This window comes from Macaca fascicularis, chromosome 13 (assembly GCF_037993035.2).
Source record: "Macaca fascicularis isolate 582-1 chromosome 13, T2T-MFA8v1.1".
NCBI lineage: Eukaryota > Metazoa > Chordata > Mammalia > Primates > Cercopithecidae > Macaca > Macaca fascicularis.
The window spans coordinates 17790101-17803371 of NC_088387.1; the positions used below are offsets into that span (position 1 = coordinate 17790101).

Genomic DNA, 13271 nt, shown 5'->3' on the forward strand with positions numbered 1-13271 from the left:
ATGGTCAGATGGTTAGATTTTCTTGCAGTGGTAACTGGAGTCATTGGAGGTGTTCGCTATGGTGCGGGGAGAGAGGAGGGAAGAAGAAACACAACGTGATGCTTAGTTTAAAAATGTTGTTGTACCTTGATCCAAATTTACAGATTGATTCAAAACATATATGGAAATGCAAAAGACCTAGAAGAGTTAAAGCAGTTCTAAAAAAGGACAAAGTTAGAAGACCCACTACATGACTTCAGCCCTTATATTATAAAGCAGCTCAAGATCATGGGGTATTGGCATAAGGAAAGACAATGAGATCAGTGGAATGGAATGGTAAGTCCTGAAAGAAACTCATACATATATGACCAATTGAGTTGCCAAGGCAATTCAATGAGAAAAGCAGTGTCTTTGCAATAAATGATGCTGGAACAAGTACATAAACGTACAGGAAAAAAGTTAACTTTCATCCCTACCTCATGCTACACACAAAACTAATTTGAGACACATTAGATGCCTAAACAGAGACTCAAAAATTACTACATTTGTAGAATAATAGAGGAGAATGTCCTATTAGGATAGGCAGGGGTTCTTAGAGGAGACTCAAAAATCACTTGAACATGTAAAACAAAATATGTTAATGAACTATCTACATTAAAATTAAAAACTGCTGTTCATCAAAAGACACCATTAAGAGAATAAAAAGGCAATGTACAAAGTAGGAAAAAACCTGTAATGCATTTATCTGACAAAAACTTGTGTCCAGATATAAAGGATTTGTGCCCGTACTATATAAAAATCCCTAGAACTTGGTGATAAAAAGACAAACAGTCCAATTTTTAAAATGTGGCAAAAGACATGAACACTTACAAATGGCTGTTAAGCATATGAAAATATGCTCGTATCTCTAGTCATCTGAGAAATACATCTTGAAGCTATAGTGAGATAACATTATACTCCCTCCAGAATAGCTAAATTTGAACAAGACTGACAATGCTGGTAGGATGTGGAGAAACTGGAACTCTCATTCATTGTTGGGAGGAGTGTAAAATGGTACAACCATTTTCAAAAACTGTTTGGCTGTTCCTTATAAAACTAAACCTACACTTTAACCCCGCAGCTGCATTCATAAGGATTTACAAAAGAGAAACAGACACATGTCCCGAAAGATTTGTACACAAATGTTTATGTCAACTTTGTTCATAAGAGCCTGAAACTGGAAGCCACCCAAATGTTCACTAAAGAGTTTCGTTTAGACAAATTATGAACTATTCATAGATGGAAACCATTCAGATAATGAACTATGGATATCCTTAGTTTAACACAGATACCTCTTTTGCATGGAAGAAGGCAGACCCTGAAGAGCATATACTGTTTCCTGCTTGTGTAACTTCAAGAACAAGCCAAACTAGTGGGTGGTAATACAAAAAGAAGTGTGAGGCTGGGGGCGATAGTGGCTCATGCCTGTAATCCCAGCACTTTGAGAGGCTGAGGCAGGAGGATTGCTTGATACTAGGAGTTTAAGACCATCCTGGGCAACACAGTGAGACCTTTGTCTCCAGAAAAAAAAAATTAGCTGTCTGTGATGGCAGACCTGTCATCCCAGCTACTCGAGAGACTGAGGCAGGAGGATCCCTTGAGCCCAGGAGTTTGAGGCTACAGTGAGCTACGATCACACCACTGCATTCCAGCCTGAGCTATGAAGTAAGACTCCATCTCTAAGAAACAAAGAAAGAAAAGAGAACAGTGGTTGCCTGTGAAGGTGGGTACTAACTGCAGAGGGGCATGGGGATGCCTGCTGGGGGAAGGGAATGCCCTGTGCTCTTGATTGATGTGATGGTTACACAGGTAAATAATTGAACTTAACTCATGTGCTTAAGCTCTGTGCATTTCACTGGCTGTAAATTTTACCTTAATAATAACTGATAATAAAAAGCTCATAGTGGCTGATGTTTGGGGCAGGGTGGACACAGGAGGCCAGTCAAGAGGCTGTTACTATAGTCCAGGGCACAAGAGTGTGTTGAGATGTAAAAAGTGGCCAGACTTGGCTAGGTGCAGTGGTTCACGCCTATAATCCCAGCACTTTGGGAGGTGGAGGTGGGCAGATCATGAGGTCAGGAATTCGACACCAGACTGGCCAGCATGGTGAAACACCATCTCTACTAAAAATACAAACAAATTAGCCAGGCGTGGTGGCATGTGCCTGTAATCCCAGCTACTTGGGAAGCTGAGGTAGGAGAATCGCTTGACCCTGGGAGGCTGAGGTTGCAGTGAGCCAAGATCGCGCCACTGCACTCCATCCTGGGTGACAGAATGAGACTCCATCTCAAAAAAATAAATACAAAAATAAAAATAAAAAAATAAAAAAAAAGAAGTGGCCAGACATGGGGTCTTTTGGAGGGAAGGCCAGGGCTGGTTAGCCCAGGAGGTGAGAGTCGTGCTTAGAGCTGGCAAAGGAGGCCGTGTGGGCTAACATCAGAGGAAAGACAGCTCAGATGTAAAAATATAAAAACATACATTTTTTCAGAGTTTATAGCAGATTATTACATCACAATGATCTGTTACATCAAGTGCTCTACAAAGAAAGGGGAGTATTTTAAGAAAAACTATCTTCCTCTGAGGCTGAATTTATTAAGTATGCATGTGAATAGCATGGGCTGTAAGTTAGGATAAACTATAAGCTTGGTATAGTATTCATACATTTATGGAATTATTATTTAAAATCACTAAAAACTTACATGCTACTATGGAGATTGCATTTGGTTTGAATATATTAAGTATAAATGAAGGCAGCTATTGATACAGTAGAATTGCTGCAAAGATGAATGTAGAAAAGCACATAATTGTTGATTGATCATTATCATCATAGACCATTCAGTTAGTATAACTATTGATTGATCATTATCATCATAGACCATTCAGTTACTGCTGCCATTTCAATGAGAGGTGAAACTTGTCAATATTAGACATTCTTTAATTAAGAACAATTAATCAGGAATAAAATAAGAGTTGAAGAAAATAGGGAATTTATGTGTGAAGAAGATGTTAAAATGTATACCAGTAAGGCAGTCATTCTTATTAAGCCTGTTCTCAGTTCTGGAACTTTGGTTTGGCATCTGGAGATGGATGAGTACAAATCTATGCTTAAATCAACGTCAGAGAATTAATGGCAAACTCCTATTGTCATTTCCCATCAGATCTAATAGCAAAGATCACTATCTCCTGCAGAGACAAGAGAAGGGAAGTAATTGTCAAGACAATTTATAACACTCTAGGATGGCTAAATTTCGAGTTGATTCTTCAGTGAATGTCCTTGCAATTTATTTCAAAGTGGTGAGTAAAAGTGACTGCAGTTGGACACTATTAAGGGCAAAGTCATACTCCTGCATTGACAGTGTACGTGAAGAGAATGAAATACGAAGAAAGCTATGAATAGTTGGAAATTCGGGGGGCTGTGCTTACTCCTGATGATTTCAGTTTGGCTAAAACAGAGCTGGTGACGAGGAAGGGTTTGTTGTGATGATTCCAGAGAGGGTGACTCTCAGGAAGATGAACTGGGGGCCCAAGACAGGTTGATGTCAGGTGCTTTCTGGGAACAAGGCTGGTGGTGAAAAATAGGGGTGGATCGATGAGGAAGGCTGGGTCACTTAGAGTCCCGAGACTTCCTCCGGCTTAATAATGAGGAGCAGGGAGGGCTGGTGGCAAGACATCCAGATGAGAAACCTGAAGCTTCGGATTCTGATACAGGATACTGCTCTCCGCTTACCAGGTGACTCTCGTGGAACAAGTCATTTGACCTCCCTGAGCCTGGGATTTCCTATCTGTTTCATGGGGTCAGTCTTTCCGGTCTTGTTAGCCTCCTGTGTAGGAATGTTGTGAGGATCTTTGCAGCAAAGGACACTTGGACCCTCTAAAAAAGTCTGCAAGTATCTGCTTTAGTTGTCTTTTATTATTTGTTGGTAACAACTTCGGCAGTATAAACTGAAGCTGGAGTCACGCAGTGGTTTATGTACTCAAGCCTGGAGATATTTTAGGAAATAATCAATACAAGATGTATTGGGTTGGAGCCATGATAAGAGTAATAAATCTTGACAGCCTGCTGTTGGAGCAAATTAATAATGATTGAGAGAAACGTAAAAATCTATGCGAGGGGAAAATCTAGAGTGTGTTTGGGGTGAGAACTTTAGCCAATGTGGAAACTGAGAGTCATTCAACGAAAGTTAGTTATCATCCTACTACTGGTAGAGCAGTGTATACATACACACTCACACTCGCATACACACATACACAGCCTGCTGTTGAATCAAATAATGCTTGAGAGAAACATTGCAAAAACCTATGAGAGGGAAAAGTCTAGAGTGTGTTTGGGGTGAGAGCTTTAGCCAATGTGGAAACCGAGAGTCATTCAAGGAAGGTTAGTTATCCTGCTGCTGGTAGAGCAGTATATACACACACATACTCGCACACACACACATGTGCATACAGATGCACACACACATATAGATACATGCATACATGGACACATGTGCACACAGACACACACACACGTACATACACATACACACATGGGTAACAAGCACCTTTTTTTGGTTGGATCTCAGAAGAGACTGGCAAGCAAGGACAACTAGCACTGATTTCAACAACGGACAGCTGCACTTTGTCCACTCAAGGGCCCACCACCTTCTAAGGAAATGCTGGCTGCCTCTGAATTTTTAAAATGAAACCTGTACAGTGTTTCTGACATGCCTCATTTATCACTGGTGGAGAAGAGTGTGTTCGTATAGCCTTGGGATTTGTTGCTGTTGTGTACAGTGAGTGAGGAGAGGGGATTGGGACCCCATGATTTTTAAATCATCAAAGCCCTGAGATGGTCTATAGTTACAAAGTAGACATACTGCTTTTCCTGTGTCCAGAATGCTCCCACACTTCCCAATCCTCCACTCTCACATCAAGATTGTCACTGAAGCTGGGTGCCGTGGCACATGCCTGTAGTCCCAGTTTCTTGGAGGGCTGAGTCACGATGATCGTTTGAGCACAGAAGTTCATGTACAGCCTGGGCAACATAGCGAGACCCTGTCTCTACAAAACAAACAAAACAACAAAAGATTGTCAACAGAGCTCCACCCAGACATTCTCTGTTGGTTGGGGCATCAATGCAGAGAGACTGCAGGCTGTGGCACACATTGGAGGAGCTGGGCAGAACCGTGGGGGTGCCGGCCTGTAAGGGGAACACCAGGAGCTGGGAAGGACAAACCTGGAGAAGGCAGAGCAAGGCACGAGGCAAGTCGTTTGCAGGGTCGCAGGCTGGCCTCCATGTGGATGCAGTTGACTATTGTATAAGAAGAGTCTTTAACACTAAGAGACCAGAAAGCCACATTAAAAAAAAAAAAAAAAGATGAAAATGTTTACTTTAGTAGAACGATGGAGTTGTTTCTTAATTTAAAAATTGCTTTTATTGTGTTTATTTTTTATTATAAAAGTAACATGCATTTGTTATAAAAACTGTGAATTTAACAAGTCAGAAAACCATAAGGAAACCTTGATACTGAGTCTGTCACGTTTTCAGGCAGAGAAAAACAAAGAATTTTGTTAGCCGAAGCCTCGTCCTAGGAGAAGTCGTCTCCATGGCGGACATGGCCACAGGAGTGAAGGTGAGAGGCGCCGGGCACCTGCCCTTCATGAACTCATGCTCGCTTTGCATGCCAAGGAATGAAAACTATAATCCTGTGGGCTCTCTTAGTCTATGTAGAGGCACAGGTATGGGTAAAATGGCATACCTCAAAACCCATCCCTGACTTCCCCTTTAACCATCATATCCTATCCTGTTTTTGTTTCTAATTTGCTTTTCTTCTCTGTATAGTTTTGTTACATATGCATCAATTGGTTATTTTCCTTTGTCTGAATTTTATGAAAACAGTATCATAATCCTTTGTGATTTTCTTTCTTCATTTAAATATTATTGCTAAGATTGATTCATATTGTGTGTTTCTGTATTCATTAGATTTTAAAATAAAAACCTTTTTATTTCAAAATAATAATGTTCACAGAAAGTTACAAAAATAGTGCATAGGGTCATGAGAACCCTTTAGTCATGGTGACATCTTATATAGCAGTAATGCAATGTAAAATCAGGAAATCAATATTAGTACAGCACTGTTAAATAGGACATAGACCCTATTCAGATTTCACTGGTTTTTACATGCACTCAATTGTGTTCGTGTGTGTGTGTGTGTGTGTGTGTGTGTGTGTGTGTAGTTCAGTTCGATGCTGTATGTAGATTCATGTAACCACCACCACAATCAAGATGGAGAACTATTCCATCATCAGAAAGAAACTTCCAGGTGCTACCCCTTTATAGTTCATTTGGCCTCCACTCCACCCCTGTCATTTGGCAACCACTAATCTGTTCTCCATCTCTATAGTTTTGCCATTTGGGGAATGACATAGCAATGGAAGATTGTTCATTTTTGACCACTGTATAATATTCCTTTGTGTGAATATACCGCAGCATTTATTCAGCCACTTTCTCATGTTGTTTCTGGGATTTTGCTAATGTAAAAAGTGCTGCTGTGAATACTGTTGTCCACGTCTGGGTGTTGAACATGGGTAAAATCTTCACTTAGGTATTCAACTAGGAATGGAATTGCTAGTTACAGGATGAATGAATGCTTAACTTTAAAGAGTAGTGTTAATCTATTCTCCAAAGTTAGTGCATCAATTCACATTCCCACCAACAGCATGTAAGCGGATCCTGTGGATCCATGTCCTCTCCCATACTTGGAATTCTTAGATTTCTCCATTTTTTTTTTGTAAATGGTTATAAAATGGCATCTTATTGTCTTGAGGGAAGACAATTATCTTGCATGTTCCAGCTTACCAAGGAAGACGAACAGAATAGCTCAGGTGGGCGTGTTTGCTGCAGCCCCTCATGCTGCCCAAGCCTTCCAGCAGAGTCTCCTTCATGGGGCCCTCCTTTTCCTCCCTGAACACCACTGGGTCTCAAAATAATTCCTCATATCCAAACACCCAGTCCTGATGTCCCCAAAGAGGAGAAATTACCACTAGAACATGAAGACAGAATGATCAGACAAGAAGCCAGGTCAGTTGGCAATGAGTCCAATATGGTGGTGATTTCAGTTTGGTGTGAACATTGTCTATTGGTAGGTAGGAATTAAAGACAAAGAAATCTGTGAGTGCCGTCTTGTCGTGAGGGTGTCCACCATCAGGTTTTTCCAGGAAGACTGGGCTCACTCTGATTTCAGCCAGGCACGATCTCCTCCCTCTTGGATGGATTGACTGTGGCTTTCAGAGAGAGCAGTTAGCTGAGATGCAACAGATAAATAGATAAATCCCCTCTCAGAAATACCGGAGGATCCTGGACTCTCATGATCCCCAGTTTGTGCTTTTACCATATTGCAGCCCCACCCTACTCTGCCATCTACTTTGTCTTCAGCAAGCCTCCATGGATTGTGACCATGAGGACAGCTCCGCAGGTGGTGGCAGCTCTCTGGGTGGGGAGCCCTCTCCTCTGGTCTCCAGGGTCTTACACTGAGCCTAGTCCATAGAGTTTCACAGGGATCATCTAAATGAATGAGGGAAGGGGCAGCCTGTGGCGTAAAGCAGACTTAAGAAGCATTTTAACCAATTGCAATGTGCGTGTGTCTTATTGACATCCTGGTTCAAACAACAAACTATTTGTAATGAAAAATTATTTGTCAGTTGGGGAAACCTGAGCATTGGACATTTGACGATATTAGAGAATGATCATTATATTTTTAGGTGGGATAATGGTTTTAGGGCTATGTTTTAAAAAAGAATCTGAATCTTTTACACATGTATTGGAAATATTCAGGGAAGACATGATATATGATGACAGGGATAAACGTCAAGATAACCTGGGGTATAGGAAGGGAAAGTACGTGGGGGTGGCGGAGGGAGGGAGATGAAGGAAAATGGACCATGAGCTGGCCATCCTTGAGTTCATTAGATGCTTCTATTTTGTTTGAATATTTCCATAATAAAATTTTTGAAAACTCCTGAGTATCCTAGAAGGAAACTGGCAAGGACTTAAAAAGTCCTTTGAAATACTTCTCTGAGGCCAGGTGTGGTGGCTCACACCTGTAATCCCAGCACTTTGGGAGGCTGAGGCGGGTGGATCACGAGGTCAGGAGATCGAGACCATCCTGGCTAACATGGTGAAACCTCAACTCCACTAAAAATACAAAAAATTAGCCAGGCGTGGTGGTGGGCGCCTGTACTCCCAGCTATTTGGGAGGCTGAGGCAGGAGAATGACATGGACCCGCAGAGCTTGCAGTGAGCCGAGATTGCACCACTGCACTCCAGCCTGGGTGACAGAGCCAGACTCCGTCTCAAAAAAATAAGAAATACTTCTCTGATCACTCCACCCTCTGCTTAAAACCTCTTCCCTCCCATTATGCTTTAGAAACATCCTCTAATCCTTGATGTTGCCCATGGGTCCTTGCAGGTGTGGCCCTGGTCACGTCTGTTCCACTCTCCCCTTTTTCTGGTTCCTTTTACCCACCTTTGGACCATTTGCTGCCAGCCCTAGCTTGGTCTTTCCCCTCCTTCTCCTGGCTGACACCTATTCATTCTTCATGTCCCAGCTAATGTGTCCTTCCTGGAGGGATGCCCCTCTCAAGCCTTAAGTTCTTGAGTCCCATCCACTCGCTGTCACCTGTCTTTGCTTCTTATAATTTTCTGCCATAACGTGCACCCATTTTGAATCTGTGTATTTACTCATGGAATTACTTTATGGCTCTCACTACCAAGAGAGGGAAAACTCCTTGAAAACTATAACCTTTTCATTCTTGGTACATAATAGGTGTCAATACTTGAGTATTAAGTAAATATATAAAGTCAAAACGATATGGTTTTTTCTCAAAAAGTAGGACATAAAAGTTACCATACAGCCCAGCATTCCACTAACTGGATATATACCCCAAATAATCGAAAGTAGGGACTGAAACAGTACTTGTGTGCCAATGTTCATTGCACATGATTCACAATAGCTAAAAGCTGGAACATGCCAATGTTCATTGCACATGATTCACAATAGCTAAAAGCTGGAACATGCCAATGTTCATTGCACATGATTCACAATAGCTAAAACTGGAAACAAGCCACATTTCCATCAGCAGCGGAGTGGGTAAACAAAATGTGGTATAGACACACAATGGAATATTGTTCAGCCGAAAAAAAGAATGAAGTTCCCCCACATGCCACAATGTGGATGAACCTTGAAATTATTAAGTGAAATAAGTCAGACATAAAAGGACAAATATTATGTGAGTCTGCTTATATAAAATGTCTAGAATAGACAAATCCGTAAAGACAGAAGGTAGGTTAGAGGTAACGAGAGGTTGGAGGGAGGGGAGAATGGGAGTTATTGCTTAATGTACAGAGTTTTTGTTTGGGATGATGAAAAAGTTTTGGAAATAGTGGTGATGGTTGTACAACGTTGTGACTGTACTTCATGCCACTGAATTGTATGCTTGAAAGTGGCTAAAATGGCAAACTTTATGCTATATATATTTTACCACAAATAAAAATGACAATTAAAAATTATTATTAAGTATGCTGTCCCACACATCAGTAATTGTGGGAGATTTTTTTTTCCTGGAGCTTGGAAATCCGAGACAATTAGAGGAACCTATAGATTGCGCAGCCCCCAAGTCCTGACCAGGAGGACCATGGCTCTTTTCTATTGGTGGTAGAGGAGATGCCAGGAGGGCATGTGGTGTGCTGGGAACAGTTCCTGTGAGCTCTGGATCAGTCGGGGGTTCCCCAGATCCCCCTGCCAGCTCAAGAGCCACTGGTGGTCCCTACGTTTCACAGGCGCTGGTTGTCAACCTGAGGAAGGGGCGCCAGCATCAATTCATCAGCATCAGCTGTGCCCTGCATGTTCAAGTCCCTTTTCTCTCTCTCTCCAGGTCTGTTTATCCAGTGGCTTTGCATTTCCCTGAACACCTTGGACAAACTCATTTGTACTCGCACAGCCAAGTACTGGCAGGACTGTGGGCTGGCTCTGAGAGTGGCTCACAGCGAAAGGGGTGGGCACACTAACAAAATGCCAGGGAAAAAGATTGTCTTTGTTGGTGCTTTGAATCCCCACTCTAGCTTGTGAGCCAGCCCAAGTTTCCTGCCAAAAACATGGGTGCAATCTGGAAGGATTCTAACTAAAGCTGAAAGAAATGAGACATGCTTCCTTTTCTGCTTCTCCATGGCTGTTCTGTTTTCCCTTATTTGAACCATCCTATTATCTGTCATAGCCTGCTTGGACTGCTATAACAAAATACCATGGGCTGGATGAGTTCAACAGCAGAAATTTATTTTCCCACCTTTCTGGAGGCTGTAAAGTCTAAGATCATGGTGCCAGCATGGTCAGGTTCTGGTGAGGGCTCCTTTCCTGGCTTGCAGACTGCCACCTTCTCATTGTGTCCTCATTGGTGGAGAGAGGTGCTGCTCTTTTTTCCTCTTCTGTAAGGGCACCAGTCCCATTATGGGAGTCCTACCCTCATGAGCTCATCTAACCTTGATCATTCATTGCCCAAAGTTTCCATCTCCCAATACCATCACATAGAGGGTAGGGCTTCAACATGTTAATTTTGCAAGGACAAAATTCAGTCCATTTCTGGAGTCCCCATTGTCTCAAAAAACACTTCCAGTTTTCCATTTGTGGAAATTTGCTCTTGGCATTAGGAGATCCTGAATACACTCGAAGTCTCTTTAGGAGACCCTTGTTGGGCTGTAGTATAGGAACAGCCTGGCCTATTGCAGCCGGGAAGCCAGCAGGCTTCCTGCCCACGGGACAGACCTCACTGGTCCATTGGGGCAGGGGCACACTCAGAACAACACAGTTGCACATTCTGCTTCTAGGACTTCCCAGCCACACTTTTGGCATGTTCCTTTGTACGTATGTACCTTAGCTTTCTCTTCTGTAAAGATGGCATTGCTAATGCCCATTCATAGGCTATGTATAGATTTAAATCAGTAATGCCTGCAAGGATCTCCATGCCAAGCCTGGTAGGTAGCAGGAGCCTCCATAAGTGGTGGGGACTGTAACCTCCTGGGACATGGCTGGGGGCCCAACTCCACGGTCTTCCAGGTATTGGCTTCATTGGTGGGTTGAGGTGATACCAGCCTGCCTTCTCAGCTGTAACACACCAGATTTCCCTTCCACTTCAGGATGTCTCCTTTTAGTCTTTATTTAGAAGCTAGGAAGCCCTGCCATAGCCCCATCTTTTAGCCCCTGTGACCTGTCCTGGCTGCACCTCCCACTCCTCAGCTGTCTCACACTGTGGCCTCTGGAGGCTGCTGCTGGCCCTCATTGGGCATGTTGTGATCATTACCTCATGTGCTCGATGTCATAGCTGTCCCTTTTCTTCTCCTGATAAGTGAGAAAAGAGAGAGGAGGCTTTCTCAAACAAGGTGGGTGCATGTTTGAAGTTCGAGTTTTCATTGGGTGTCCCCCAGCCAACTCTACTTTTTCCCTCTTACCACTGCTTTTTGCAGTCTGTCTCAGAGCAAATGGTCCTCTCTGTGTCCTGTTCCCTGAGGTCTGCCAGGGGCAGGACACTGGGGAGTCTGACAGGAGTGCCACAGCGTCCTCTCGGAGGACACTCTGCGACACTCCCAAGTGATGGGTTGATGCCTACCTCCCATCAGCCTCAGCATTTCTGTTTTAAGGAGTCCATACCCTCCTTCTGGCTCCTCTCAGCCCCTCCTCCAAGCTGCTGTACTGCAATCAATGGGTCTCCATCCTCCTGGAAACTCAGGCCACAGACTCAGGTGTCTCCCGGAGTCCTCTCTTTCCTTCTCCTCCCAAATCCATCCCATCAACTCCATCTCCAGAATCTACCCTGAATCCCTCTACTTTCCCCCTTCCCTGTCTGCCTCCTTCCTGGCCTGTGGGCTGGGGCCCATGTCCCTCCCAGAAGGCAGCTGCTGAAAGCATGTCAGGCCAGGGAGCCCTCCACTTCCAATCCCCAGGAGCTCCACCTGCATTTGGCCCAGCTTGGTTGGATTAGCTGCCATTCAGAGAATGTGACTTTTGTGGGAAATGAACCCCACACTTCACCTGACTGTGTGGATTGAGGTCACGCAGACTCTGCCTCTGTCAACTGCTGCCGTTTCCTGCAAACTTACAGGTTCACTTCTACAGCCCAGGGTGCCTGCTAAGACATTTAGTGAATAGGGCTTTCAAAATGTGAATAAAATGCTCTAGGTTTTTTTCCCCTCTTCCTAAAGAGGAGGAAAGGATTTAAAACCTAGAAGAGGAATATATTGTCAAGAGTGCGTTAGGCACCAGCCAAAGAGATTTAGAGGTGGAAAACCTAACTTGTTTTAGTTTTAGAAAAATATTTTTTTGAAACTTAACTCCCAAGATGGTTTAGGGAAAAAACATGTACCATTTGGGTTGCTTCCATTTCCCATGTTGGAATTAGTAATGTAATTTGCAGTGCCCGCGATGATTCTGTAGAGAAGTGAGCTGAGTCATCGGGGTGTGAATCATCTTCCCAGGATATTTTATGATTCTCCAAATGAAAAGCACCTCACATGTCAGATGTGATTAGTGAAATTCGTCTGTCCTGATGCCAGAGCGTGTTAACTGGTCTGAGCTGCTAGAGTTGATCCAGTACCATTTCACAAAATTAATATCGGGTTGTTCATACACATGGGGTATGAACAGAGAGCTCATCCAGATGCAGTGACCCCAGGAAAAAAGTCCACGCTAACCTTGCCTAAGCAAAAAAGGCACGTATTGGCTGCTGTAATTCAGGAGTCCAGGGTGTACCAGGCTTCAGGTCTGGGTGTGCATGACCTGGTCTCTCCCATCTCTCAATTCTGCCTCCTTCCCCTAACCTGGTCCTCATACTTTGGCTTCATTCCCCAGCTCATGGCTATACGGCCCCAGGCTTCCATCCCTCCAGATTCCATAACATCACAAAAGAGGGCTTCTCTTCCACAATAGCTCAGCCTTGTGTCCTGGCTTCCACTCCAAATGGACCCACCCAGATCGTGAATCCATCCTGAGAGCCATGTCTGGCCAGATCAGCCAGTCCTGGGCTCCCAACTCATCCTAAAGCTGGGGGTGGGGTCAACATCACCCACAAACCACTTGGACAGATTCTAGGGGAGGAGGGCTCCCCATATGAAAATTGGGGTTGTATAGCTAGGAGGGGGAAGGAACTCTGACCTGCAGACACAGCAAATGTCCCTACATTCAAGTTCTTCTGTCTTCGCAGTCCGTCACCCTGCTCCTTCCAAACGG

At 43.6% G+C, this 13271-nt stretch overlaps 1 protein-coding gene across 2 annotated transcripts in view; it reads left to right on the forward strand.

Moving 5' to 3' along the window:
- ACOXL (acyl-CoA oxidase like) overlaps window positions 1–13271 on the forward strand; it is a 264996-nt gene that overhangs the window by 47415 nt on the left and 204310 nt on the right. Inside the window, exon 5 of one of the 2 annotated variants that reach the window (XM_045368880.3) lies at window positions 5552–5630. In XM_045368880.3, coding sequence (XP_045224815.2) covers window positions 5552–5630 — 79 coding nt within the window. Of the gene's footprint in view, window positions 1–5551; window positions 5631–13271 lie in introns of those variants that run through there. The other variant, XM_074011246.1, reaches the window with a different exon arrangement.